General features: G+C 42.4%; 1 protein-coding gene and 1 long non-coding RNA gene across 9 annotated transcripts in view; one reads left to right on the top strand and one right to left on the bottom strand.

Annotated features, from left to right (window-relative positions):
* phactr4b (phosphatase and actin regulator 4b) overlaps positions 1–27,597 on the top strand; it is a 192,561-nt gene that overhangs the window by 88,180 nt on the left and 76,784 nt on the right. For 7 of the 8 annotated variants that reach the window (XM_063033795.1, XM_063033790.1, XM_063033794.1 and 4 more), the window contains one exon: positions 13,466–13,508. In XM_063033795.1, coding sequence (XP_062889865.1) covers positions 13,493–13,508 — 16 coding nt within the window. In that variant the 5' untranslated portion in view covers positions 13,466–13,492. Of the gene's footprint in view, positions 1–13,465; positions 13,509–20,772; positions 21,065–27,597 lie in introns of those variants that run through there. The other variant, XM_063033788.1, reaches the window with a different exon arrangement.
* Positions 16–16,497, bottom strand: LOC134338176 (uncharacterized). Its single transcript, XR_010016158.1, has 3 exons — positions 14,601–16,497; positions 6,624–9,194; positions 16–5,295 (listed from the first exon to the last, which is right to left on the bottom strand). It is a non-coding gene; the product is annotated as an uncharacterized LOC134338176 (long non-coding RNA).

Below are 27,597 nucleotides of genomic sequence, written 5' to 3'. Positions count from 1 at the left end.
TAATTTTGGGCCAGCTACCATCTTGTCTCCATCAACCTTACACCAAAATAATGAAATTGAAACTGTTGCCACTAGAACAGGGATACTCAAAAGAGTCGGGGACCCTACCTATATAACTCTCCTCAGCACTTAACAGACAAAGCTGATGACTCACTAACCAGAAACCAGAGTCTTCGGGTTGTTCTGAAGTCCGTTGTGATCACTTTGTAAATATGGTTATTAACCCACTAGCTACTGAATGTGTACTGATTCTGAGAATCCCAGTGAAAGTGCAACACAATGGATTCCACTTAATTGAGACACATCGGGGCCAGTAATTTTGGCCCAATTATGTGGCTGCCCTAATTAGCTGAAGCTTCATGGAAATAGTTTTAAAAAAGGATAACATTACAAACTACTGTTTAACTGAGTAACACATTATGTATTTAAATGAAACACAGAACAAAATGGAGCAGTACAAATACCACAGTACTATAAAACTGTATTTGTTCCCAATAGTTATCAAGGAAGGAATTCATCCAGTGTACACCGGCGCATTCTTTTGATTGACTGTAAATGAACAAAATCAGTGCAGACACCTGGTGCAGATAATGGTTTGCCGTCATACATTGTTTTCAATGATGGCATCCTCCAAATCTTCATTTTCATTGCAACATTCAAGATGATTGTCGATACCTTCAAATTCTTCATTATTCCTAACTTGAAGTAGTGAAATAGTTTCATTTTCACTCCCAGCCATTTCTGGGATCTCCAAGCCTAAATGTTTGAAACTGTAGTCAGTAAAACGGTTCTGAATTGTCTTGCTGCTTAATTCTCACCAACTATTGAGTGACAAAATCACTGCTTTTTGGACACAAACACATGCAATAGATGCTATTTAAAAACTATTCGCTTTAAGCATGTTGTAGTGTCTAATGGCCACATGTGACTGACGCTAGGTAGAAACTGTTTGACAACAATTTCCTGTTCCATTTAAGTGACATAGTGTCCCAAATAAATGAAGGGAATCATGGCTATTTTCTCAATTAGTTTTTGTTCCTTAAGAGTTATCCCAAGTAAGTGGCTGCCTTGATTAACCACTGGCCAATTAACCAGAATCCACTACATTTTTAAAGGGATGTCGAAGTGTCAAAGGTTTGTGTTGGGCACGTGACCAAGTGGTTAAGGTGTTCGTCTAGTGACCTGAAGGTCGCTAGTTCGAGCCTCAGCTTTGGCAGTGTGTTTGTGTCCTTGAGCAAGGCACTTAACCATACATTGCTCTTGTGTCTGTGTGAGGAGTGGCGCCCCACACAGACTTCCAATCTGCACCTTGTAAGGCATGAAAATGCCCGGCGCAGGCCTCACATGGTCTGAGTTGACATTCCCCCCCCCCCTCAGGTATGCATAAACATTAAAGCAGAAAGTGACTGATTTATAATTTACAAAGGTTCTGTCTCCTGTGTTACGTGTCAATAATGGACTGTTGAAAAATCGGTTGCGTAAGAAGCTGGGCTTGTTGGAACTACAGGGGTTGTAAGACTTGGAAGACATTCCAGTGAGGATTGATTCTATTGAGTAATGTGAAAATGAGGATGAGAATCTTCGTAAATTTATTATGCTGGCATTGAATACTGTTGGAAGACATAACAAAGACACGAATAAGAAGTGGTTGTTACTGGAGGCGGTGGTAGTGGGAGGCAGGAATGGTGTTGTGTAGCATAGAAGAGAGCAGAACTGTGGCATCCTGATACCTATCGATCTTGTGTTGTGATACAGACCAGAAGTATGTTGTGATCAGGTGTAGATGAGGTTTCTGCAGAGTGGTCAACTCTTATTCACGTATATATTGATATGTTCACACTTTTCAGAAGGTCCTAATTTTGCTGATGAAAACTAGCATCCTTTTGCAAATTTGTCTCCAGCAGTGTTGAAGCTGGTTATTCATTGTAAGAAAATAATCTCTTATGGAAATATTATGCAAAGCAGCTGTAACTTGTTCTGCTTCAGATAAAGTTAAATCATAATGTAGTGGGCGATGTTCTCAACATTTTCTTATGCTTCAGGTTAATTGGGATCTTGTTACCACGGTGCATATGTTGTAGAGTAGCTGTTTTCTAGATACTTCAATGGCTTGTACAGTTCATAGGACACCACCCCCACCTGACACTCCTGCTGTATAATTCTTAACAACACTACAAAATAGCCAACCTTGACCCCAATAATGTTTGTTCCTACCATGTCTGTGTTGACCAAGTACCCATCTATATCTCAGTGACCATGGCTTTGTGTACCTTGCTGATCCAGTGTTCATTCATGTATTTAAACATTGTAAGAGTATCTGCCTCCACCGTCCACTCAGGCAATGCATTCCAAATTCCAACTGCTCTCCGGATGGAAAAGGAATTCTTCCATAGATCACTTCCAAGCATGTGTTCTCTCCGAAGGGGAGAATGTTCCTACCATCCAGTGTGTTTTTCTGTGATGATCCAAATTGCAAAGCACTGCAGAATCAAAAACTGCCTTGTATAAACTTTTGACATTTTAGACTTCATCTGGATTGGAAAGTAAGCGGGAAGAAGCCAATGTAGATTGGGGGGGACTGCTTCATTGAGCACCTTTCGTCACAAAAGACAGGATTTTCCAGTGGTCGTCTATTTCATTTTGACTTCCCATTCCAATTGCGACGTGGCCTTCTCTATGGTCACAATGAGGCCACTCTCAGGTTGGAAAAGCAGCACCTTGTATTCCTTATGGGCAGCCTCCAAACTGATGGCATGAATATCGATTTCCCTAACTTCCAATAATTTCTGTCCCTCCCTTTCTCTCTTCCATTTCCCATTCTCATTCTACTCTTACCCTTTCTCTTATCCTCACCTCCCTTTGGTGCCCTCCATTTTCTTTTTCTCCCATGGTCCTCTCTTCTCGATCAGATTCCTCCATTTCAGCCCTTTACCTCTTCCACTCATGAGCTCCCAACTTCTTACTTCATCGCTTTTCCCCCAACCTTTCCCCTCACCGGGCTTCACCTATCACCTATCAGCTTGTCCGCCTTCACCCTCCTATGATGGCTTCTTCCTCTCTGGTATCCAATACTGGTGAAGGGCCTCAGTCCAAAATGTCAACTGTTTATTCATTCCCATAGAGGCTGCTTGGCTTCGTGAGCTCCTCCAGAATTTTGTGTGTTTTGCTCTGGATTTCCAGCACCTACAGAATCCCTTGTTTTTCTGTATAAATTTTTTCTGTGGAGCAATATGCACGTTGAGCTAAATCAATGAGCAAGGCCATCGGATATCAATTCTATCAGTTTGGTTAACGTTGCTTCAATATTTATAATCCTGTGTGAAATATACCTTTTACTTAATTATATGTCTTTAGTATTAGTCCTGAGTTTGTACCTCTGGCAATTGTCAGCCAAATAGGCTCAAACCTTTAAATCGTGGGTTCCCAACGTTTTTTTATGCCATGGCCCAATACCATTCTGCAAGGAGTCCTAGGTTGGGAACCTCTGATTTACGTGGTCCAGTTGTTGTCCGTGAAATTCAAGGAACCTCCCAACCACCAGACAGACCCCTCCTCTAATGACTGCAGTTTTTGAACTTTCCCAAAATTGAGCCATCCCGACTCCAATTTCAATCCACAGAACCTGCTCTTCTCCTTTTTATGGCCTCTATCCTTTCTAGAATGAGGTGCCCAGAACTATACACTGTTTTGCAACTGTGACTTAAATTTTGCACAGCAAAAGCTTGTATACAAGAGTCATAGAAAAGTACAGTACAGAAACAGGCCCTTCGGCCCATCTAGTCCATGCTCAACCATTTAAACTGCTTACTCCCATCAACCTGCACCAGGACTATTGTCCTCTATACCCCTACCATCCATATACCTATCCAAATGTTACTTTGTGCAAATGATAGTGAAATAGCTGACCATAAGACATAAGAACAGAATTTGGCCTGTTTAGTCTGCTTCACCATTCCATTGTGGCTGATTTATTGTCCCTCTGAACTCCATTCCCGCTTTAAATATACCCAAAGACTTGGCTGTGGCAAAAAATTCCACAAATTCACCACCCTCTAGCTAAAGAAATTCTTTCTCATCTGTGTTCCAACTGGACATCCCTCTATTCCGAGACTGTACCCTATGGTCATAGACTTTCCCACTATAGGGAACATGGTCTCCATGTACATTCTATCTAGGCTTTTCAATAGTCAATAGGTTTCAATGAGATTTCCCCCCCCCCCCCATTCTTCTAAAGAATGTTGCTTGAGAGATGGATGTCAACAAGGACAGTTCTTGCTCTTTGTAAAATTGACTTATGATTCTTTTTATCTTTGCGTGAACAAACAGCCATGTTGATCTGCTTATCAAAAATGTTAATACCTGCACATGGTAGTGCCATACTCCATTGGAATGTTGGTTTATATTGAGTGCAGAAAGCCGCCTTTCTCTGAGGTCTTACAGTCCAAAGTACTGAATAAATTTGTTATGTCACCATATGCAATCCTAAGGTTCATTTTCTTGTAAGCATACTCAATAGATCTATAGAATGATCTATTGAGCAGAATTAATGAAAGACCACACCAGAAGACAACAAAACGTGCAAATACAAAGAAGGAAATAATAATAAATAAGCAATAAATGTCAAGAACATGGCATGAAGAGTCCTATCAACATCTGGGGTTTACCATTGACAGGAAACTGAACTGGTCTAGTCATATAAACACTGTGGCTACCAGAGCAGGTCAAAGGCAAGGAATCCTGCGGCATTTAACTCATGTCCTGACTCCCCAAAGCCTGTCCACCACCTACAAGGCTCAGGTCAGGAGTGTAATGGAATACTCTCCACTCACCTGGATGACTGCAGTTCCATGAACACTCAAGAAACTTGAGACCATCAACAAGGCAACCCACTTGATTGGTACCCCTTCCACAAGCATCCAATCCCTCCACCATCGATGAACAGTTGCAGCAGTGTGTACTATCTACAAGATACACTGCAACAGCACACCAAAGTTCCTAAGGCAGCACCTTCCAGACCCACAACCACATCCATCTAGAAGGACAAGAACAGCAGATACCTGGGAACAGCACCACTTGGAAATCCCCCTCCAAGTCACTCACCATCCTGACTTGGAAACATATCTCTGTTCCTTCATTGTCACTGGGTCAAACTCATGGAGTTCTCCCATCTCCCCCCCCCCCCCCAACAGAACTGTAGGTGTACCTACACCTTGAAAGACTGCAGCTCATCACCACCTTGTCAACAGCAACTAGGGATAGGCAGTAAATGCTGGCTTCACTGGCGACACTCACATCCTGTAAATGAATAAATAAAAAATAAAAGGAAAAGTTCAGTGATTGAAATGTTGGAATTATTGCCTTCATGAAGCTTGCACAAAAGCTCTATACTCTGACTAACCTTCGTTTTTTCTTACATAGACTATTTAAAGCTTTCTGAGAACAAGTTTAACAATGAGTCACCTCAGGTATGGTCTACTTCATCCAAGTTAGGAATAAGGTTCAAATTTTTTTTAATTGTTTGACTATGAAGAAAAGGTCAGTGGATGGAACTAGAGTTGTTCTGGCATACGATGGGTTAAATTGCCTCCTAGACTACAACCATTCTGACTTGGTGGAGCCTTGATATTTTGAAGGCTTTAAAGTAATGTTAGATGTGCTGTATAGATCTATAGGCATATCAGATCATCAGGTGCACACCTATCTCTTATCAAATGCTATGAAGAGTATTGAATAACTAAATAATATTCTGCAGCATCTAATGTGAACTATTAAAATCCAACATTTATAATAGAGCAAATGAACTAAAATGCCATATTTCTGTAATTAAATTAAGTAATTGAATATTCTTCTGACCTTGGTAATCCAATCAAGTGTTTGTTTTGTATATTATTGATTTAAATTGCTATCTTGCAATCTACTGTTTGCTGATATTTTGTATTTTCATCCTGTCTTCCTGCTGAAACAAGATCTGTAATCAAATAAGTTGAGCAAGTGAATTTTATTTCATAAGGCTTCATATGTTTTTTTTATCTGAAGCTCAAGAAATTACACAGAGCACAACTGCTATCTTCACCAGCAGCAATGGGTTGTCATTTTAAGCACAAGTTATTGCATGTGTTGAGAGAAAGAAGGGTTCCTCCATTTTTGGTTCAGTGACCAACTTGGACCGTGAGTGATTTTCACACTGGAATGCCTTTAAGCTTTGGTTCATTTCATCAGTGTATCTGATGCTCCATCTGTTAAGGTATTTCTTCTTTCAGAGTTGAATCATTCTCTGTTCTTGATAGTGATGAAGACCAGATGAGCAGATATAATTATGGTGTAGAAAATTGATCGAACATTTCAGAGTTGAGTGGAACTGGCACAGAGGAGGAGTTGAGACCAAGATAAACCAGCCACTTATATTGAATGGCGGGACAGACTTATGGAGCAGAATAACCCTCTGTTTTGCTGTGTTCTTGTGAGTTCTCAGGGCTGAATCAGTAGATGCGAATATGGAATTGGGCTGCATGGGACCTGCATGGGAGGTCAGATTGGGTGTGGAAAGGAGAGTGAAAATGATAGAGTACTGGAAGTTCAGGATCACCCCAACAGACTGAACAGAGTGTCCTTTTAAAACTCACCCAATCGAGATCGTGTTTGACCTCTCCAATGCAGAGGAGATGTCCACTTTAAGCATCCACTAAAGATGATTTGTGATCACCTCCCACATATTCTGCTCTTGGATAACTTGCTAGTAGTGAAGTAGCATCTGCACTGGGCTTCGAGGTGAGCAGTCCTGGGTTCGAATCTGGCCAGTTATCCGTGCTAGGTTGAGCATCAAGCTAGCAATTTGCCTTCGTTAAAAAAAATAGACAAATGCTACAGAAGCTGCAAGGTTGCCACCTGATGCCACACAAGGCACGAAGAGGAACAACACATTACTTGGCTTAAAATGGTATAAAAAGAAATGTCTTCCCCTCCAGTAGCCACCCACTTCAACTCTGCTTCCCATTCCCATTCAGATATGTCCATACATGGCCTCCTCTACTGCCATGATGAGGCTAAACTCAGGTTGGAGGAGCAACACCTCATATACCGTCTAGGTAGTCTCCAGCCCCTTGGTATGAACATAGAATTCACCAACTTCCGGTAATTCTCTCCCCCTCCCTTCCTTTATCCCTATTTCACTCTGCCCCCTCCCCCAGCTGCCTACTACCTTTCTCATGGTTCCACCTCCTTCTACTCTCCATTGTGTTTTCCCTATTCCTCCTTCACCTTTCCTGCCTATCCCCTCCCTGCTTCCCCTCTCCCACCCCTTTATCTTTCCCCTTACTGGTTTTTCACCTGGAACTACCAGCCTTCTCCTTCCCATCCTCCCCCCACCCTCTTTATAGGGCCTCTGCCCCCTTCCTCTTCAGTCCTGATGAAGGGTTCCGGCCCGAAACGTCGACCGATCGTTTCCACGGATGCTGCCCGACCTGCTGAGTTCCTCCAGTGTGTTGTGAATGTCTTCCTTTATTTTTATTTTAATTGGGGTAATGAGTCGTTTAGCAAGAATTAAAAGTTTGCATTAGGTCCAGAAAGTGAATAAGTAATATGTTGAAATAAGCTCTGCGTTGCAGGATTTCAGCTTGCATGTCAGAACAATTTTTTTTTTACTTTGTTCCCTAATTTCTTCCCAAACGACCTTCCTGTATGCATGATTGCCTATGTTATGTTATTCTTTGTCTATATCTGTGATAGTCATCTTATCGTTCAGCTCTTCAAGTTGGGTATTGGTAATAGATGACAGGATCATCAGGAAAATTCATACTGTTCTCTGCAGTTGTGAATGCAAGTCTCAAAAGGTTGCAATACTTGTCTGGTGCCAGAGCTAAGGACGTTTTAGGACTGGAGGAGTGTAAAAAAGGAGGAGAATGGCCAAGTCCAAATGGGAGTTGGAATGGTTGACTGAGAGTAAGAGCATCTGGGATCCAAATCAAATCAACAATCGGCATCACAAAGATCAGCGAGATGAATATGGGGCTCAGAGATTGCAGTGGGAGAACTGAGTTTCAGTTCAGTTTAGTAGTGGAGAAGGAAGAAGCTGTTCCATTTCAGTAGGCTTTGCTTGAAGCAGACAGAAAATGCATTTAGTAGAACATTAATTTACTCGAGATTTGGCAAACCAAAATGATAATAGAAATGTGGAAATGGAATTTGAGGATTTTTTTAGATCGGTAAATTGAAACACATGGAATAAGCAGCTATTTTATATCTGGCATTGTGTAGTGAGAAAGAATTAATAATCTGGTTGCTAAGGGGCCTTCAGAGGAGAGTGATTATAACATGATATATGAAGATTTGAAAACAATTAAATTCAATCAGCACAAAGTAAAGGCTGATGCTGGTGAACTGGGAATTTATATTAAAAGATATGGTAGTAAAATGAGCAATAACTAATTTTTCAAGAATTGATGCATTATTTTCAGGAAATATCTCTTAAGGCACAGAAATCCAAGAAAAGTGGTTCGACCTTGTCTGAAGAAAAGTTAGTAATAATGAGAAATCCAAGGAGGAAGGTCATAAAATGGACAGTAGGGTATGAGATTTCGGCATACTTGAGAATTCCAAAAGGTAAACCAAGAAATATTAAAGAGAGGAAAAACAAGCTACCAAGGAACAGAAGAACTGTCTGTAAAACGTAAAAGAAATTCTTCAGATGCTGGAAATGTGTGTTGCTCAACAGTTTGTAAGGATTTTGATACGTACAGGCAAAGGAGATTATCAGAACTAAGGTAGGTCTGTTACGGATGCAGAGAGAACTTATTCTGGGAAGTAGGGAATACTTATTCTGGCAGAGGAATTGAGCAAATGTTGGAGTATCTTCAGAGAAAAAGTACAGTAAACCTGGAAATAGCACAACAGGTAGTTCAAGTTCAACCATATATGAATACCCATGAATACATCTAAACAAAACAGTATTACAGTGGGGGCAAGGTGCAAAACACAGTACCACAGTCACACACAACACAAGACTCATATAGCACATATAGAGAGCAGTAAAATACAGTCACACAAAAAAATACATGGTTCACTTCCCTGAGCGCATGAATGTTGCAGCAGTCTGCAGTCGAATACATTACAGGTTGTCTTCTGCCGAACGAACGCTCGGGACAGTGCCAACTCCAGCATGGATGCTGCACCACACCGCTTCCGGCTTCCTCTGGCGGCTGTATAGAGGCGACAATGCAACTTGAGGGCTAGTCCTTTCTAAGACCGAGGCCGTGCAGCTGACCCACCAATAAACTAATGAATTTGGACTTGAAGCATTCCACATCACCAATGTCCAACAGGGTCTTGCAATCACTCATTGGTAGACTACACACCTTCTTTGGTATAGAGTGAATAAGGAGTTAAAAGGATTTAACATTTGCTTAATGTTTAAGGGGAACATGAGGAGGATCTTCACTCAGAGGAAGGTGAGAGTGTGTTTCAGTGAGCTTCTAGCAGAAGTGGTGGATGCAGGCTTGATTTCAACATTTAAGAGAAGTGTGGATAGGTACATGGATGGAAGGGATATGGAGAGCTATGAGACTAGGCAGATTAATAATTTGGCATGGATAGGATTGGCTGAAGGGCCTGTTTCTTATTCTAAGACTATGACTAATTTTAAAAAAAAAAGCATTGGAGAAATAATTGGCATAGAAACCTGTCAAGTACCCAGGACCTGATGACCTGCATCCCTAGAGTTTCAAAGGGATGCCTGTGGAAATGTTAGATGTACTAGTTTTCATATTCCAATATGCCATAAATTCTAGAATTGCTCCCACAGATTTGGCAGCACATAGTGGAGCAAGTAAAGTTGCTCCTTTACATCCCCAGTGATCAGGATTCACACCCGACCTTCAGTGTGATGTGAGGAATTTGCACATTTTCGTTGAGACCAGATTGGTTCCTCACACTGCTCTCGTGTCTTTGCAGATCCCAGAAGTATGCAAATTCAAAGTTCAAAGTAAGTTTATTATTAAAGTACATATATGTCACCATATACAACCCTGAAATTCATTTTCTTGCAGGCATACTCAATAAATCCCTAATAGAGCAATAACTATAATAGAATCAATGAAAGACTGCACCAAATTGGGCAATCAACCAGTGTGTAAAAGACATCAAACTGCAAATACAAAAATAAAGAAATAATAAATAAGCAATAGATATCCAAAACATGAGATGAAGATTCCTTGAAAGTGAGTCCATAGGTTGTGGGAACAGTTCACTGATGGGGTTAGTGAAGTTATCCCCTTTGGTTCAAGAGCCTGAAGGTTGAGGAGTAATTATTTTCCCTGAACCTGATGGTGTGGGTTCTGAGGTTCCAGTACCGAGAAGAACGCATGTCCTGGGTGGTTATTAATGGTTTAATTGGCCAAGACACTGCCCAGTTAATGGAAGTGTGAGGAAAATAAAGTGTAATTACTATAAATGGACACTTGCTGGTTACTGTGGATGGCATTTCGAAAGGCCTGTTCCTAGGCCGTGCAATTGTGACACGAAATTGGGAAGGTAGTAAATGTAACCTCATTTTAGAAAGGAGAGAGAGAGAGATCAAACAGTGAACTACAGACGAGTGATCCTATCAGCAGCCAGAAAAGTGCTGTAATATATTATTAAGAAAATGGTAGTGGAACACTGAAATAATAACAGGATTGAGCAGAGTTGGCTTGGACTGAGGAACAGAAAACCATGCTTGACAGATTATGGGTTGAAACAAGCAAAGTAGATGAGGACATTGAGTGAAGTGGTTTTTGTTTGGCCTTTCAAAAGGCCTTTGATAAAGTGCCACCTCTTGCGTGAAACAAAACTAGTGTATCTAGGATGGGAGGAGAGGGTAGGTGGTATTCTGGGATGAGTTGAGTTTTATAGTTAGAAGACAGTTAGTCAAAGTGGCTCCAGAGACCCGAGTTCAGTTCTGTGTTTCAGTGCCATAGGGTGAAATCTTTACATTGTCCTGGTGATCAAGTGGATTTCTTCTGGATGATCCAGTTTCCTATCACGTGCAAAAGATATGGTCAGAAGGTTATTGGCTTCCTTAAATTGTGCTAGTGTTGTGGGTGGCAGGTGAATAAGGGGATGGCAGTGTTGATGGGAATATGAGAGAGTTTTAAAAAATGATTTGTATAGATGGGTGCTTGATGGTTGTCCCAAAAACAGTGGATCATAGAACAGTACAGCATAGGAACAAGCCCTTTGGCCCACAGTGTTGTTCTGAATTAATTAAATTGTTAATCGAATTGCCAACTAAAGTAACTCTTTCTCTCTACAGTGTTCCTACTCTTCCATTTCCTGTATATTCATTCTAGATAGCCTCTATCACATTTACCTCCACTTCCACTCCAGTCAGTGCATTAAGGCATGCAGCACTCTCTGTTTAAAAACCTACCCTGCACAACTCCTTTCAACTTCCGCAGTCTCACTTATACTTGTTGCTGAGAGAGATCCTGCACTCCGTCTCTTCCACTTGCCTCTCGTGATAGTCATCTGACTATCTGCATGGAAAGGTACAACAGTGGCCAAGCTATTCAGCCTGTATTCTTGATGCCTCATTGATACAAAATGTCCTCCTGTGTAATACCCATATCCCTCCATTCTTTTTACAATCACCTGTCTATCTAAAAGCCTCCTAATATCCATCAAATTCCATTACTACCCCAGTAACCTGATAACCCTTGAAACCAGAGGTCCTTGAGCCCGGCCTCATTGGAGAATCAGAAATGGAGAGGGTCAGCAACTTTAAATTGCTATTATTTTGGAAGACCAGTCCTTGGCCCAGCACTTAGGTGCAATTACAAAGAAAGCACAGCAGTGCCTTTACTTTCTTAGGAGTTTGCAAAGAATCGGCCTGACATCTAAAACTTTGATAAACTCATGTACATGTGTGCTGGAGTGTATATTGACTGCTTGCATCACAGTATGGAAACACAGATATCCTTGCACAGAAAATAGTACAAAAAGTAGGGGGTACAGGTGAAGTCCTCCCCACCATTGAGGGCATCTACACGAAGCACTGTCACAGGAAAGCAGCATCCGTCATCAGGGACCCCCACCATCCAGGTCATGCGCTCTTCTCACTGCTGCATTCAGGAAGAAAGTACAGGAGCCTCTGGACCCACGCCACTAAGTTCAGGAATAGTTATTACCCTCAACCATCAGGCTCCTGAACCATAGGGGGATAACTTCACTCAACTTTTCTTGCCCCATCACTGAATGTTCTCACAACCTATGGACTGGCTTTCAAGGACTTGTCATCTCATGTTCTCAATATTGTTTATTTATTTATTAGTTTTAAAAATTATTTTTGTACTTGCACAATTTATCACCTTTTGTACACTGGTTGCACACCCAACTTCGTACTGTCTTTCATTGAATCTATTATGGTTATTATTCTATATATTTATTGAGTATCCCACAAGAAAATGAATCTCAGGGATGCAAATGGTGACATATGTGTACTTTGATAATAAACAGTATTTACTTTGAACTGTGAACTAACCTGTTCCAGGCACCTACCAGTCTCTGCACGTAAGATAAAATAGATGGGTGTGAATGTGGAATAGAATTTGAAAGTTGTGGAGGGTCAGTTACTGAATATACTGAAATAATTGAAAAAATATCTGGAAAAAATCCATCAACTTAAGTTAATAAAAAAAAAGTGGAGTTTTGCTTTGAAACAGGAGATTGAAAGGTGTATTCAGAGGGACTTAATTGTCCTTGTATAATGGCCAATGTGCAAATACAGCAAGAGGATTTGAGTACAAAAATAACAATGTCACTGCCATTATTCAGCTGTTTGATGAGTGTGTCATTCACAGCTCTCGAAAGGGATTTGGATGAAGTTTTCAAGTTGAAGGTTTGTAAGGCTACAGGGAAGTGCCAATAATGTGTGACTACTTGAATAACTCTTGATGGCCTCACCCCTGGTACAGTGAGTCAAATGGAGGACTCTGTGATGTCAGTGTTCCTGTTAACTCCTTTAGTGTGATCTAGTATGCATGCTGTTTGCAAACTGTTCCTCTAGTGCTGATGGCATGAGAGAAGTTTAAAGCTAAGATTTGCTGAACCTTTATGAATTGAATGACAACATATGTTCAAAATATGGTTTCAGTGGCACCTGATAGTGTGACATTAGGCAGAGCTGAAGAAAAACCACCCATTCTTCGCTCAGTCTGAAATGAGTGACTGGTTAAATAAAACTCTTAATATGATTTAACACTGGAGTGATGCTTTGTTGAAATCTGCACTGAAAAGTTAGCTAAAAGAACATTAAAATATTAAATGTTCTGTTTGGTTTGGATTAGGTACAACTCCTAAGTGCAAATAACATGCAGTGTGGTACTTTGGACTTGACCTATAACTTGTTTATCAAGCAAAGTATCTGATTTGATGGCATTCTAGTGTGATCTATCACAGAGCTGCTGTACTATAACTATTCCCTCTCTTTTTGCAGTGTGATCGTGGAGACGTGTAGCTAGGGATGGAAAATCGTGTTGGTAAGTGTCTGACTCCATGTACTGCTCTGCAATTCTAGCATGTGATTTGCTAAATTAATCTGTGCGGTTTCCATTTCACTAGAGTGCGTTAGATCATTAACTAACTGACCAATTGAGAGTCTGAGGGTCCGTGATGGCAGTGAATGCTTTTTGTTTAGACAGTAGTTATGGAGTGGTGATGGGTAATGAAGGGGTAAGGCATCTGTGGTGGAATACATGTGAACACCACTTGAGGTTCCTGATCTTGATGGGTTTAACAAGCCTTCACCTATTTCTACAATTGGTTATGTTGTTGATTTCTGCATCACCCCTGAGTTATGTAACTGGAACACTAAATGTTGCTGTATATTTGAAATTATTGTTACTAAATCTATCACATGATCTGAATCACCACCTTTGACATTCTAATGCTCTGTTGCACAGTGGAAGAATTAGAATATGAGGGCTGAAAAAATTTGGGGCTAGAGTTTCAGCATGAGTCTTCGTGCTTTCCTTTCCGGTCTCAGTTGTAACCATAAGACGATAAAATATAGGAGCAGAGTAGGCCATTTAGTCCATCAAGTCTAATATAACCTAATTCTTTAGCCTGCTCCCCGTAATCCTTGACGCCCTTACTAATCAAGATTAGTGGCCACACATTTTAATTCCACGTCCCATTCCCATTCTGACATGTCTATCCACGGCCTCCTCTACTGTAAAGATGAAGCCACACTCAGGTTGGAGGAACAACACCCTATATTCCGTCTGGGTAGCCTCCAACCTGATGGCATGAACATCGACTTCTCTAACTTCCGCTAATGCCCCACCTCCCCCTCGTACCCCATCTGTTACTTATTTATATACACACACTCTTTCTCTCTCTCTCCCCTTTTTCTCCCTCTGTCCCTCTCACTATAACCCCTTGCCCATCTCCTGGTTTCTCCCCCCGCCCCCCCCGCCTTTTCCTTCTCCCTGGGCCTCCTGTCCCATGATCCTCTCATATCCCTTTTGCCTATCACCTGTCCAGCTCTTGGCTCCATCCCTCCCCCTCCTGTCTTCTCCTATCATTTTGGATCTCCCCCTCCCCCTCCCACTTTCAAATCCCTTACTCACTCTTCCTTCAGTTAGTCCTGACGAAGGGTCTCGACCCGAAACGTCGGCTGTACCTCTTCCTAGAGATGCTGCCTGGCCTGCTGCGTTCACCAGCAACTTTGATATGTGTTGCATCAAGATCCTATTTGTCATAGTTAATTAATCTATTCAATAATTGTGGGCACAGATTCACCAGTCCTGGCTGAATAAATTCCTTTCCATCTCAGTTTAAAGGGTCATCCCTTTATTCTGATGCTTTGCATTGGACCCTAGGCTGTCCTTCTAATGGAAAGATCCTCTTCATGTCCACTGTATCCAGCAGCTGATACGTTTCAATGAGATTCTTCCTATTCACCTTGAGAAATAGAAAATTAAAATTGAGAACGAGTTATTGAATGAAATCCACACTCATCAAAGTGGTGTAAAAATAACCTTTAAAGTAACTTGCATTTGGCCTTGATGTCATTTTCCCACTTCTTCCAGTTTCTTTTTCGCCTCTGTCTGGTCTTCCTGGGCCTTTTTCTCTTGCTCAAACTCGGCATCATTTCCTGAAGAAGGGTCTTGGTCTGAAACGTTGCTGTCTGACCTGCTGAGTTCCTCCAGTATTCTGGCTGTTTTCCTGCCTCTTTATCCTTGACCTTGGCCTAAGCCCCTCCTGCTCTCCCTCATCTGGCTGCTCCGTTCACTTACTGAGAAAGCTCAGTGTTGTTAATGACTGACAATAAATCAAGTACTCTTGGTAATAATGTTGTGAAAGCTCCATATGCATGCATTTGTTGGATTTACAGTCATCTGGAAATTTTACACCAGAAAAACCCAAAGTAACATGAAGAAGCAACTGCTATTTAATTGTTAACCCATTGCGTCTTTTTTGTGTGTATTTGCTTGCTAGCGCGGTCATTAAAAATTGAGCAGTGGTGATTCCAGAAGCAGTGAACTCCCTTTATTTCCTGTTCTTTCAGCCGATACTGTAATGGCTTCATTCACTCTTCTGTCTGATGAAGTATATGTTTTGGGCTTCCTGAATAGTGACCATGTAGACGAGTGATAAGATTGTGTCTACATTGTTTAGGGTGGAGAGCCTTCCGGCAATGCAGTTTCAAAAACCTGAATGCATTCCAATAGAACATTTAACTTGAAAACAAATTAAGCTGTGAATTGAGAACCAGGTGGATTTCTTGTGTTCGGGTTCCTAGTAATGCCTGTTTCTATCACTGAAAAAAAGCTGCTTTACTTACCGTATTTAGCTTTGATGACAGTTTGACGGTTCTGACTAATTACAAGACAGATCACTGGAATGTGTTGTATATAAAGGATGTTATTCAATTCTTTGATCCTGCCCCCCCCTCCACATTGCTTCAGACCTTCGAACTCTGCACCATCACAAATGAAAGGGAAGGGAGCATTTCTCATCTTCTTCACCCAATCATATTGGTAGCATATCCTTGTCTGATCTGGAAAATGTCTAGTGGGTAAAACACCAATAGTCAGCCTTTCGTATGATGCTGATAGCAATACTTTCCTCATTTTCAAAACCTGTATGTTAGACTACTGTATATTTGAGATTGCTTACCAAATGGACAGTTTAAGAAAAAGCTAGCTGTGAAGGTTCCTTCTCAGCTGATGTGGATTGATATCTCCATCCTCTGATGTCATATGCAAACGGGAGCTTTTTATCCATCCACTTTTTTTTTTGCTCCTTGGCTCTCTGAGGATTCCATTAAGTTTTCTTTCTCCTGTACATGGTTTCAGGGACCTTTGCTAGACCCTGACATCTGTTGCCAACTGTGTGGAATTTGCAGATTTTTCCATTGACTTCTTCCCCGTTGCAAAGATGTATTGATGGGTTAGTGAGCGAATGTAAATTACTCCTTGATGTTGATTAGGTGCAGGGTTACAGGAGATCAACGGGCCTGGAAACAAGCATCAAATAAAATGTGTTGAATGACATCCTCTTTGTTATATTATTGTAGGATATAATGTATATGTTTGTCACATTCCTGTAACTAGATTCTTCCACCAGGCCATCAGACTGGTTAATTCTCGCTGATACAATTGTATTTCTATGCTCTTTTGACTGTCCTGTTGTACATACAATTTACTGCTACTATTTATTACAAATTAATATAAATTGCACATTTGGGCGGAGACATAATGTAAAGATTTTTACTCCTCATGTAAGCCAATTCAATTCAATAGATTTATTTTTAATGAATACATTTTAATAGAAAACATTGTGGAATTTATCCTAATCTGGGGAATTCTGATGGATTTACTGTTACAGCTTTACTTATTAAAACCCACATCCATAGTGTCATAGAAAAGTACAGCGCAGAAACAGGCCCTTCAGCCCACCTAGACCATGTCAAACCATTTAAACTGCCTCCTACCACCTGCACCGACCTGCACCATAGCCTTCTGTACCCCTACCATCCACAGAAACAGGGCTCCCTTCACTGTTTATTGGACTTTTCACCCATTTTCTGCTGCCTCCCTCAGCTCAGTACTCCGAAATTATAACTGATCTTGGCACAGTCTCTGTGGGTCCATTTGAGGGGCCCTCAACACATGTTTAACATTTCATGGACAGCTCCCTTTTGCCATCAGTTTTCTGAATGGACAATGAACTCACCACCTCACTAGTTTGTTTTTCCCCTCACTTTTTGCACTACTTTTTTTTCTATATATACTTATTGTAATTCAAAGGTTCAAATGTCCAATTTAATGTCAGAGAAATGTATACAATATACATCCTGAGATGCTTTTTCTTCGCAACCATCCGCAAAAACAGAGAAGGGCCCCAAAGAACGAACGACAGTTAAACTAAAGACTATCGCATTTCATCCGGCATTCAACAAACCACAGGTTCTCTCTCTCCCTAATAAGGGAGAGGGACGTACCCCCCCCATTTTCATAGCGAGGGGGAGACATAAACCAGCGGGTTGTTATTATGATGTTTAAAAGGTCTGTTTTGTTGCTTTTTACAAGCTCTGTGCCTGAAGATCGCAAAGGTCTCAGGTCTTCGGGCCCACAGTGAAAGATTTTCCGACCTCCCCGACGACACACAAGTCTCCTACTGTGACACTGACCCTCGATCCACCCGTCCCAGAGCCCTGAGATCTTAGGCTTCCAAACACAAGCCGGACTCTCAGGCTGACCCTTGGCCTCTTCAAGGTTTTTGGGGACCTACATGAAGCAAATTGGCTGCTGGTTTTCCTACATTGCAAGCATTTGGGACATCTTGAGAACAGTAAAAGTGCTCTACAAATTATAAGTAACACACATCAAAGTTGCTGGTGAATGCAGCAGGCCAGGCAGCATCACCAGCAACTTTGATGTGTGTTGCTTGAATTTCCAGCATCTGCAGAATTCCTCGTGTTTGCGTCAACAAATTGTAATTCAATCGTTTCATTATCAGATACTCCTGAGTTCACAGAGAATTGATAAAAGACTAGTTTGCTAGATACTGAAGTGCTTATTGAGAACTGCTTAATTTGACATCGAACCTCGATGCAGTCTTCTACATAGATGACTTGTTTTTCAGAGCTCCTGTTCTATGCCTGCAGCAACCATTTAATTCTTCCGTTTGTGTCCTTTCAATTCTCCATCCCATTCCTACATCAGCATGTCTGTCCTCTGCCTTCTCCACAGCCATCAAACACAAGAAGGCCAGCATCTTGTGTAAACACAAGAGGTTCTGCAGATGCTGGGAATCTGGTACAACACAGAAAATGCTGGAGGAATTCAACAAATGTGGCAGCATCTATGGAGGGGAATAAAAAGATGATGTTTTGGGCTGACCCTTAATCAGTTTTTCATCACGACTCTAGAAAACAATACTAGTGCTGTGCTTGGGTAGTTTATAGACTGAAGGTATCAACTGTGAGTTTTCTAATTTCAGGTAACCCCCCCCCCCCCAAATGTTTCTTTCCAACTCCTACCTGCATACCCCGGATCTCTGGCCCTTAGTTCACCTTTTCTGTCTTTCTCTCCACTCCATTTCCAAGACTAGACGAAGGATTGTAGGATTAATGTAGATGAGGAAAAAGGTCAGTATAGATACAATGGGCTAAATATGCTGATTCTGTGCTGTGCAGCTCTGACTCTACAATATAACACTCTTAAGCTCTTCAGAGACAAAACAAAAACATTGTGCTCTGGTAGGAAAAAAGTGTGAGGAAGTGAAAGGACTGCAAAGTGCAGGCATGGGATTTGCCCACATGGCTCAGTGGAAATCAGATGATTCCAAGTTCAAGGCGCACTTCAGAAACCCAAGCAGAAAAAATTCTGATGGCTGAGGGGAAGCAGCTGTTCTTAAAACATTGAGTATGGATCTTCAGGCTACTGTACTTCTTCCCCGATGGTAGTAATACAAAGAGTGCATGTCTGGACGGTAAGGTTCTTTAATAATGGACTCTGCATCTTCACACACCAACTCTTGAAGATGTCCTCGATGGTGGGGAGAGTTGTGCTCGTGATGGAATTGACTTAGTCCTCGACACTCTGCAGCCTCAAGCGATCCTGTGTATTAGAGGCTCCTTATCAAACTGTAATGCACCCAGGCAGAATATGCTCTCCACAGTACATCTGTAGAAGTTTCTAGAGTCTTTGGTGATGTAACAAATCTCCTCAACCTCCTAATGAAGTAGAACAGCTGGTGTGCTTTCTTCATGATTGCGTCAGTGTGTTGGGCCCAGGATAGATCTGAGTTGTTAATACCCAGGAAACTGAAGCTGCTTGCCTTTCCAGCACTGACCCCTCACTGAGGACTGGCGTGTGTTCTCCTGACTTCCCCTTCCTGAAGTTCACAATAAATTCCTTGGTCATAATGACATTGAGTGTGAAGTTATTGTTGCAATGTCACTCAACCAGCAGACCTACCTCACTCCTGTATGCCTCCTCGACATCTGAGATTTTGGCAACAATGGCGGTCTTCTCAGCAAATTTATGATGGTGTTTGAGTTGTGCCTAGCTGTGTAGTTATGTGTTGAGAGGAAAGCAGGGGGCTAAGCACACGTCCTTGAGGTCACTGGCATTGGTTGTCAGTGAAGAGAAGATGTTATAGACCTGCATTGAATGTGGTCTCCTGATAAGGAAGTTAAGGATCCAGTTACAGAGAGAAGTACAAATGCCCAGGTTTTAAAATTTATGGATTAGTACTGAAGGTGTGATGTATGATGGTGTTGACGCTAAGGTGTAATCAATTAACAGCAGCCTGATGTAGGTATTGCTGTTGTCCAGCTGCTACAAAGCTGAGTGGAGAGCCAGTGAGACTATATCTGCTGAAAACCTGTTGTGCCGGTAGGCAAATTGCAGCAAGTTCATGTCCTTGTTCAGGCAGCAAGTTCATTCTAGCTCTGACCAACCTCTCAAAGCATTTCATCACAGTAGATGTGAGTGCTCTGGGCAATTAGCATTGAGGCAGCTCTCCCTGCTCTTCTTAGGCATTGGTATTGTTGATATCCTTTTGAAGCAGGTGGGAACCTACTGCTGCAGCAGTGAGAGTTTGAAGATGTCCTGCAACATTCCAGCCAGTTGGTTTTCTGTACCTTGTCAGGTATAACAGCAGGGCCTGATGCCTTTTAAAAGGTATGGAGCTCATTGGGAAGTGCTGCTTCATTGCCATTTGTGCTGAGGTTTCACCTTACAGGAAGCAATGGCATACACATGCTGCTGTAGCGGCTGTTCATCTCTTTGTGCCTTTAATTTCAGCAGAATTGCCCTTTCAATTTCATAATGGCTTTCTCTAGGTCAGACCTGTGCTACTTCGTAGGGTTTTTGGTCACCATGCTTGGCCGGTACAGACCCAGCACACAGCAGACTGTAAATCCTAGCAGACTGGTTTGGCAAGACTTAGTATGTTCTTGAAGCCACATGCAGGTCCAGATGAAGAAATGTTAATTTGGATCCAAAGGGGAATCCCTGAATATGGTCCAGTCCACAGACTCAAAACAGTCCTGTAAATGCTTCTCCACCTCTCTTGACAGTAGTTTTCACAAACTGAGAAAATTTGTTCCTTAAGATACCAGGAAAACCCTAAGATGTGAAAAAAAATTTTCTTCTTACTCTGGCTCCAGCCAGAAGTTGCAGTCCTTATATTTGTGATACTTTGCTCCATCTGGGTTACACCCATGGTCTGTTTGTATTAATTCCATTGTTTTCTAGACACCCTGCTCTCGTTCTTCTGAGAAAGAAATATCTGAAAAGGCTATTTTGACTTGGCTGTAATGTCACTTTAATTGTAAACACTAGCTGTGATCCTCCTCTCAAGCCCTGTGTTAATCAGTGAGCTAGACATTTCCTCCTCCTCTTCTACGTAATTCACTGCTGAATTAAACCTACGCCCACCTCAGTTTCTCACAGCCTTCAACGGCAGCCGGCTTGAAGTGGGAGCCAAAGACAGCTAGCTGATTAGTGGAGCACTGTCTCGGCTGTTTACATGTTTTGTACATCTTGTGTTACGAAGCTGGTGTCTCAGAATGGAAGTAAGTTGATTTTAAGTTCCATTTTTAATGTATAATTTTCACATTCACATCCATTTTCACTTCACCTTTCTCCTTCTATTCTCCTGATTAGCACCCTGAATCTGTTTAAAGGTGTGTCATCATTTTTTACTATTTTTGTTCTGCATAGTGAATTTAAGCAGTTAATTCAGAAAGGATTTGTATAGCATTTGAAGAGGGTTCTGGCTGGGTTTGGACTCTACCAATGACTATCCTTGGGTGGTCCATAAACAGGGATGCACTTACTCTGATTATCACTAAGGTGTTTAGTCTTGAAATATTTTTATTTGTAAAACTCCATTTAATATTGTTAAACTAAGTATAGTGTGAGATGGTAACAGGGCTCTGGATTCATTCAGTACTTTGTTGATTCAATTCTGCACATGGGGAAAAAAGGAATTCAAAAAGAATCTACTACTTTCCTAGTGTGTATGATGAATAAGCTCTTCTTGGGCTTCCAGGCTGGTACAGGTATTGATTTTACCCGACATTTCGATGACAAACTCTGCTATATTCATCAGTGATGCTGCCTGGGCACTTCTTATCCGTTGGTATATATATACCCCAGTCATCACCCCTCCTGATTGGTTACTCCACATCCAATCAGGTTTCCGCTGTCCCACATTGTTTACGATCGAATTCCAGTTCTTTCTTAAGTTCTTTTTCTCTAGTTTTATTTCAATGACTTCCTTCACCAGAGAAATCGGTGGTAGCAGGACATTGCATTTGCAATGGCTGTCGGATTGACTTCAGTGGCACAAAACTACTGTGCAGCACCAATGGCTTTTGAGACTGCCTGGTGAAGGAAGCCATTGAAATAAAATTAGAGAGAAAGAATTTTAACAAAGACAAAGGTCTCACTCTAAATAAGAACTGGAATTCAATTGTGCCTTTGGCTTAGGTACCAAACTCTGAAATTCTCTTCCCAAACCTTTTTGCCCTTCTGTGGTTAAAGATGCTCTTATAACCAAAACCTTTGATCCATCTTCCCAAGCCTCATCTTGTGTAATTTGTTCTCAGATATTTTCCGATAACATTCCTGTATTGAAGTCTGGGAGATGTCTTGAAGATGGTTATTGTAATTAATTGCTTTACAAAATAGACTTGGATTCACAACTAATGTAACATCGTACTGTAGCATTTGAGTTGCTCCCTTGCAGGTCCAGGATGGTTCAGTCCTGACATTGGATGTTGTCCTTGTGGAATGTGTTCTGGTCACCTCACTACAGGAAGGATGTGAAAACTATAGAAAGGGTGCAGAGGAGATTTACAAGGATGTTGCTTGGATTGGGGAGCATGCCTTATGAGAATAGGATGAGTGAACGCGGCCTTTTCTGCTTGGAGCGACGGAGGATGAGAGGTGACCTGATAGAGGTGTATTAGATGATGAGAGGCATTGATCGTGTGGATAGTCAGAAGCTTTTTCCCAGGGCTGAAACAGCAAAATCAAGGGGCCACAGTTTTAAGGTGCTTGGAAGTAGGTACAGAGGAGATGTCAGGGGTAAGTTTTTTGCGCAGAGAGTGGTGAGTGTGTGGAATAGGCTGCCGGCAATGGTGGTTGAGGTGGATATGATAGGGTCTTTCAAGAGACTCCTGGATATGTACATGGAGCTTAGAAAAATAGAGGGCTATGGGTAACCCTAGGTAATTTCTAAAGTAAGTACATGTTCAGCACAGCATTGTGGGCCGAAGGTCCTGTATTGTGCTGTAGGTTTTCTATGTGACTGCGTGGGTTTCTGCTAGATGTTGTGGGTCTCTCCTGCATCCTCAATTGTAGTTAATGGGTGTGGGGCAGCATCTTAAAAAGAAAAAAGGCCAGAAAAATGTAGGGAGAGCTGATGAGAGGCACTATGTTGTAGAGCTACAAAGAAAAATGGAGACGGAGAACGGGACCAATAGGATTGGCCTTCTGGGAACCTGCATGAACATGATGGGTTGAATGGCCTTTGTCTTATTCAGTAGGCAAATGTGTTTGGAGCAGCAGCTCATCTTTAGTACGGCGTTAATCATTCATGATGGGTGCCTAAGGATAGCCTTGCTATTTTTAGAAAGGGATCTTATTTTTAATTTCCTCTGTTTCCTTGTTCTCTGTCCTTAATCTGTGTTGCATTTGTGGTCAGTCTCCTTTGACACCTCTGCTCATAATGTATTTTACTATTCCTGGTGCCCTGTCTCTTTCCCTCTCTCTAGGGAGAGGTTCATCCTGTCTTACTTTCTCTGAACCAATTTCACTGGTGTTTAAAATGGGAAAATTGTTTTTTTTTCACAAGGACAGATTGTTTTTTGTTGCTGGGATAATTTCTAACCTTCAGCTAAGCAGGCTGCTGGTTGCTTGCTGTGTGTCATTCCTAACGCAGCCCCTGCTATTCACAACCTCATCTTACTTATCTGGTAAAACATGTAAGATTTGCAGGTATCTAAAGGCTGTCTTATCAATGATGTGACCCAAGCTCAACTTGCTCTTGCCAGCAGGAGATTCTTGTTAGCTGATCTCCAGGAAGCAATCCCAACTGTAGGACCATTGTGTCATGTGAGATCATCTACTGGACAAATATGGTTATGTTAGGTGTTAATTGGTATGGGGACCAATGGAGCCAGGCTGTCTTCAATTGCTCAGCCTTCACACGAGTGCAGAGGACGCCATGCAAGTCTTGGAGGGGTGGGTGGGGGGGTCAAGGGGAATCAGTGTTATAGTCATAGAGTTAGACAGCACAATCTAACACACCATGAACCAAGGTGCCTACTGGAGCTGCTTGCATTTGCCTGTGTTTGGCCCACATCCTTCTAAACCTTTTTCCACGTATCTGTCCAAATGTCTTTCATACAGTATTATTGTTCATGCCTACACCCTCTTACAGCTCATTGCATAATACCACACCAATTCTAGGTGAGAGATAGTTTGTTCTGTCAGCCTTGGTAGAGCTCTAACCCCTTCCCCTGCCCAGATTTATATATGCAAGCAAGTCAAGTCAAGTTTATTGTCATTTTGACCATAAGCTGCTGGTACAGTACACAGTAAACACGAAACAACGTTCCTCCACGACCCTGGTGCTACATGAAACAACACAAAACTACACTAGACTATGTGAGACAGCACAAGGCTACATTGTCTGTCTAGGTACCATATCCGATGCGGACTTTGGTGACCATGGATGGCTTCCATTTCCTTGATGTGTAGCTATGCTTTTGATGTACATAAGCCGAGGTCTTCCTCCAGGTTTACTCCCCTCAGTCTTTCCAGAGAGTATGAGTTTTTCTAGTTCATCTTTCTGATGTGTCCTAGGAATCTGAATTGTCTTTCTCTTATTGTTGGTATGAGTGATCGAACTGCTTGGGCTCTTCTGAGAACTTCTTCATTTGATGTGTGTGTGGTCCATGATATTTTTAACATTCTCCTGTAGAACCATAATTCAGCTGCTTCTAGTCTCCTTTCCATTGCGGGAGAAATGGTCCAGCATTCACTTCCATAAGTCAGGATAGAATAAATGTAGCGCTGCAGTATTTTGTTTTTAGTGTACGTGCTCATCTTTCTGTCTGTTAATATGGTCTTCAATTTTTGGAAAGCTTCTTTCGCCATGGCTATTCTGTATTTGATATCTGTGTCGCACCTGCCATTACTTGTTATTAAGCTGCCAAGATATTTGAATTTGTTGACTTGTTTGATGTTTGTATTTCTGATCTTGATCACACATTGTCGGATGTTTATCCCTAGTACAACCATGGTTAAGGCTACACTAGACTACGTAAAACAACATAAAAACTGCACTAGACTACCGACCTGCACAGGACTACATAAAGTGCACAAAGCAGTGCAGGGCAGTACAATAATTAATAAACAAGACAATAGGCACAGTAGAGGACAAATTACAATATAATAATAAATGATGTAGATGTCAGTCTAGACTCTGGGTATTGAGGAGTCTGATGGCTTGGGGGAAGAAACTGTTGCACAGTCTGGTTGTGAGAGCCCGAATGTTTCTGTACCTTTTGCCAGATGGCAGGAGGGAGAAGAGATTGTGTGAGGAGTGTGTGGGGCCCTTCACAATACTGTTAGCTTTGCGGGTGCGGCGTGTGGTGTAAGTGTCTGTAATAGCGGGAAGAGAGACCCCAGTGATCTTCTCAGCTGACTTCACTATCTGCTGCAGGGTCTTGCGATCCGAGACAGTGAAATTCCCGAACCAAGCAGTGATGCAGCTGCTCAGGATGCTCTCAATACATCCTCTGTAGAATGTGGTGAGGATGGGGGGTGGGAGATGGACTTTTCTCAGCCTTCACAGAAAGTAGAGATGCTGCTGGGCTTTCTTGGCTATGGAGCTGGTGTTGAGGGACGAGGTGAGATCCTCCGCCAGGTGAACACCAAGAAATTTGGTGCTCTTAACGATCTCAACGGAGGAGCCATCAATGTTCAGCGGAGAGTGGTCGCTCCGTGCTTGCCTGAAGTCAACAACCATCTCTTTTGGTTTGTTCACATTCAGAGACAGGTTGTTGGCTCTGCACCAGTCTGTTAGCCGCTGCACCTTGTCTCTGTATGCTGACTCGTTGTTCTTGCTGATGAGACCACTACGGTCGTGTCACCGGCGAACTTGGTGATGTGGTTCGAGCTGTGTGTTGCGGCACAGTCGTGGGTCAACAGAGTGAACGGCAGTGGACTGAGCACACAGCCCTGGGGGGCCCCGTGCTCAGTGTGATGGTGTTGGAGATGCTGCTTCCAATCCGGACTGACTGAGGTCTCTCAGTCAGGAAGTCTAGGATCCAGTTGCAGAGGGAGGTGTTCAGGCCCAGTAGGCTCAGCTTTCCAGTCAGTTTCTGAGGAATGATTGTGTTAAATACTGAACTGAAGTCTGTGAACAGTATTCGAACGTACGTGTCTTTTTTGTCCAGGTGGGTGAGGGCCAGGTGGAGGGTGTTGGGAATGGTGTCGTCTGTTGAGCAGTTGGGACGGTACATGAACTGCAGGGGGTCCAGTGAGGGGGGCAGCAGGGTCTTTGTGCCTCATTCGAGCCTCTCGAAACATTTCATGATGATGGATGTGAGAGCAACGGGACAGTAGTTGTTGAGGCAGGACACTGAAGGCTTCTTCGGCACGGAGACGATGGTGGCGGCCTTAAAGCACGGTGGAACGACGGCACTGCTCGGGGAGATGTTGAAGATGTCGGTGAGAATCTCTGCAAGCTGGTCTGCACATCCTCTGAGCACTCCGCCAGGAATATTGTCTGGTCCAGCAGCCTTCCGTGCGTTGACCCTGCATAGAGTTTTCCTCACATCGGCCACGGTAAGACACAGCACCTGGTCATTGGGAGGAGGAGTGCTCTTCCCCTCCGCCACGTCATTTTCCTCCTCGAAACGAGCGAGAAGTTGTTCAATGCATCTGGGAGGGAGGCATCACCAGCATAGGCAGGTGATGTTGTCCTGTAGTTGGTGATGTCCTGAATACCCTTCCACATGCGCCGCGTGTCGCCGCTGTCCTGGAAGTGGCTGTGGATTCGCTGGGCGTGTGCACGCTTTGCCTCTCTGATGGTCTGGGACAGTTTGGCCCTCGCTGTTGTTAGGGCTGCCTTGTTGCCTGCTCTGAAGGTGCAGTCACGGGTCCTCAGCAGCGCACACACCTCCGCGGTCATCCATGGCTTCTGGTTAGCGCGTGTAGTGATGGTCTTGGCCACAGTGACGTCATCGATGCACTTGCTGGTGTAGCTAGTCACTGATGCCCTGTACTCCTCTAAGCTGGTAGAGTCGTCATCGGTTGCAGCCTCCCTGAACATGTGCAAGAGAAGCAGTTTAATGCAGGCAAGTAGACTATACAGGCAAGAACAAATAACGTAAATACTTTATACTTCAAGATAGTTAAAGTATCTTGAAGCGAATCTAAAACACTTTGGCACTTCAGTTTCAGTGCTAAACATGCTTATCCAATGCCGAACAGCAACCAAAAGCAACGGTGTGAACTAGAAGTCAGAAAGTTAGTAACAAACATACCTATGTTCTGAGCAAACCCTACTTTCAATATGTAGTCCAGTTCTGGCCAGCCAAACATGAGAGAAACATTCAGTTGCTGGAGGCCATACAGTTAAAATAACACAAAGCTAATTCTTACTGTCAAAGTCTGAGATGAGGAAAGAATGGAGAATTCATTGTTTCAGCCTCAAGCAGCAAATGAGGTGATCTTGGAGGTGTGCAGTTAGTTAAAGAAATGGCAGAGATAAATGCAAAATATGACCTTAAATTGCAAAGCAAGGAAGCATAAATGCTTTACCATGAAATGCTTCTTCAAACGCCAGTAGATGGATTTGACTTCCACCAAAGTCTTTTGTGTTTGCCCTGCTGCTGAGATTATCCTGCGATCTTGGTGCAGATGCAGATATGGCGAGAAAAAAACCTTCTGAAAACTAGGCCATTGGTTAAACAAGGGCCTTGGCATTCCTGAGACAGAGACATCAAATTCTAATATTCTGTATCTGTAGAAAATAAGTACGCAAAACATACTTAAAAATGTGTTTATTGAAGTAGTCCTCTTGGCA

The sequence above is a fragment of the Mobula hypostoma genome, chromosome 26 (assembly GCF_963921235.1).
Source record: "Mobula hypostoma chromosome 26, sMobHyp1.1, whole genome shotgun sequence".
NCBI classification, from domain to species: domain Eukaryota; kingdom Metazoa; phylum Chordata; class Chondrichthyes; order Myliobatiformes; family Myliobatidae; genus Mobula; species Mobula hypostoma.
Note: the sequence above shows the minus strand (reverse complement) of the source record. Positions and strands in the feature narration are given on the sequence as shown.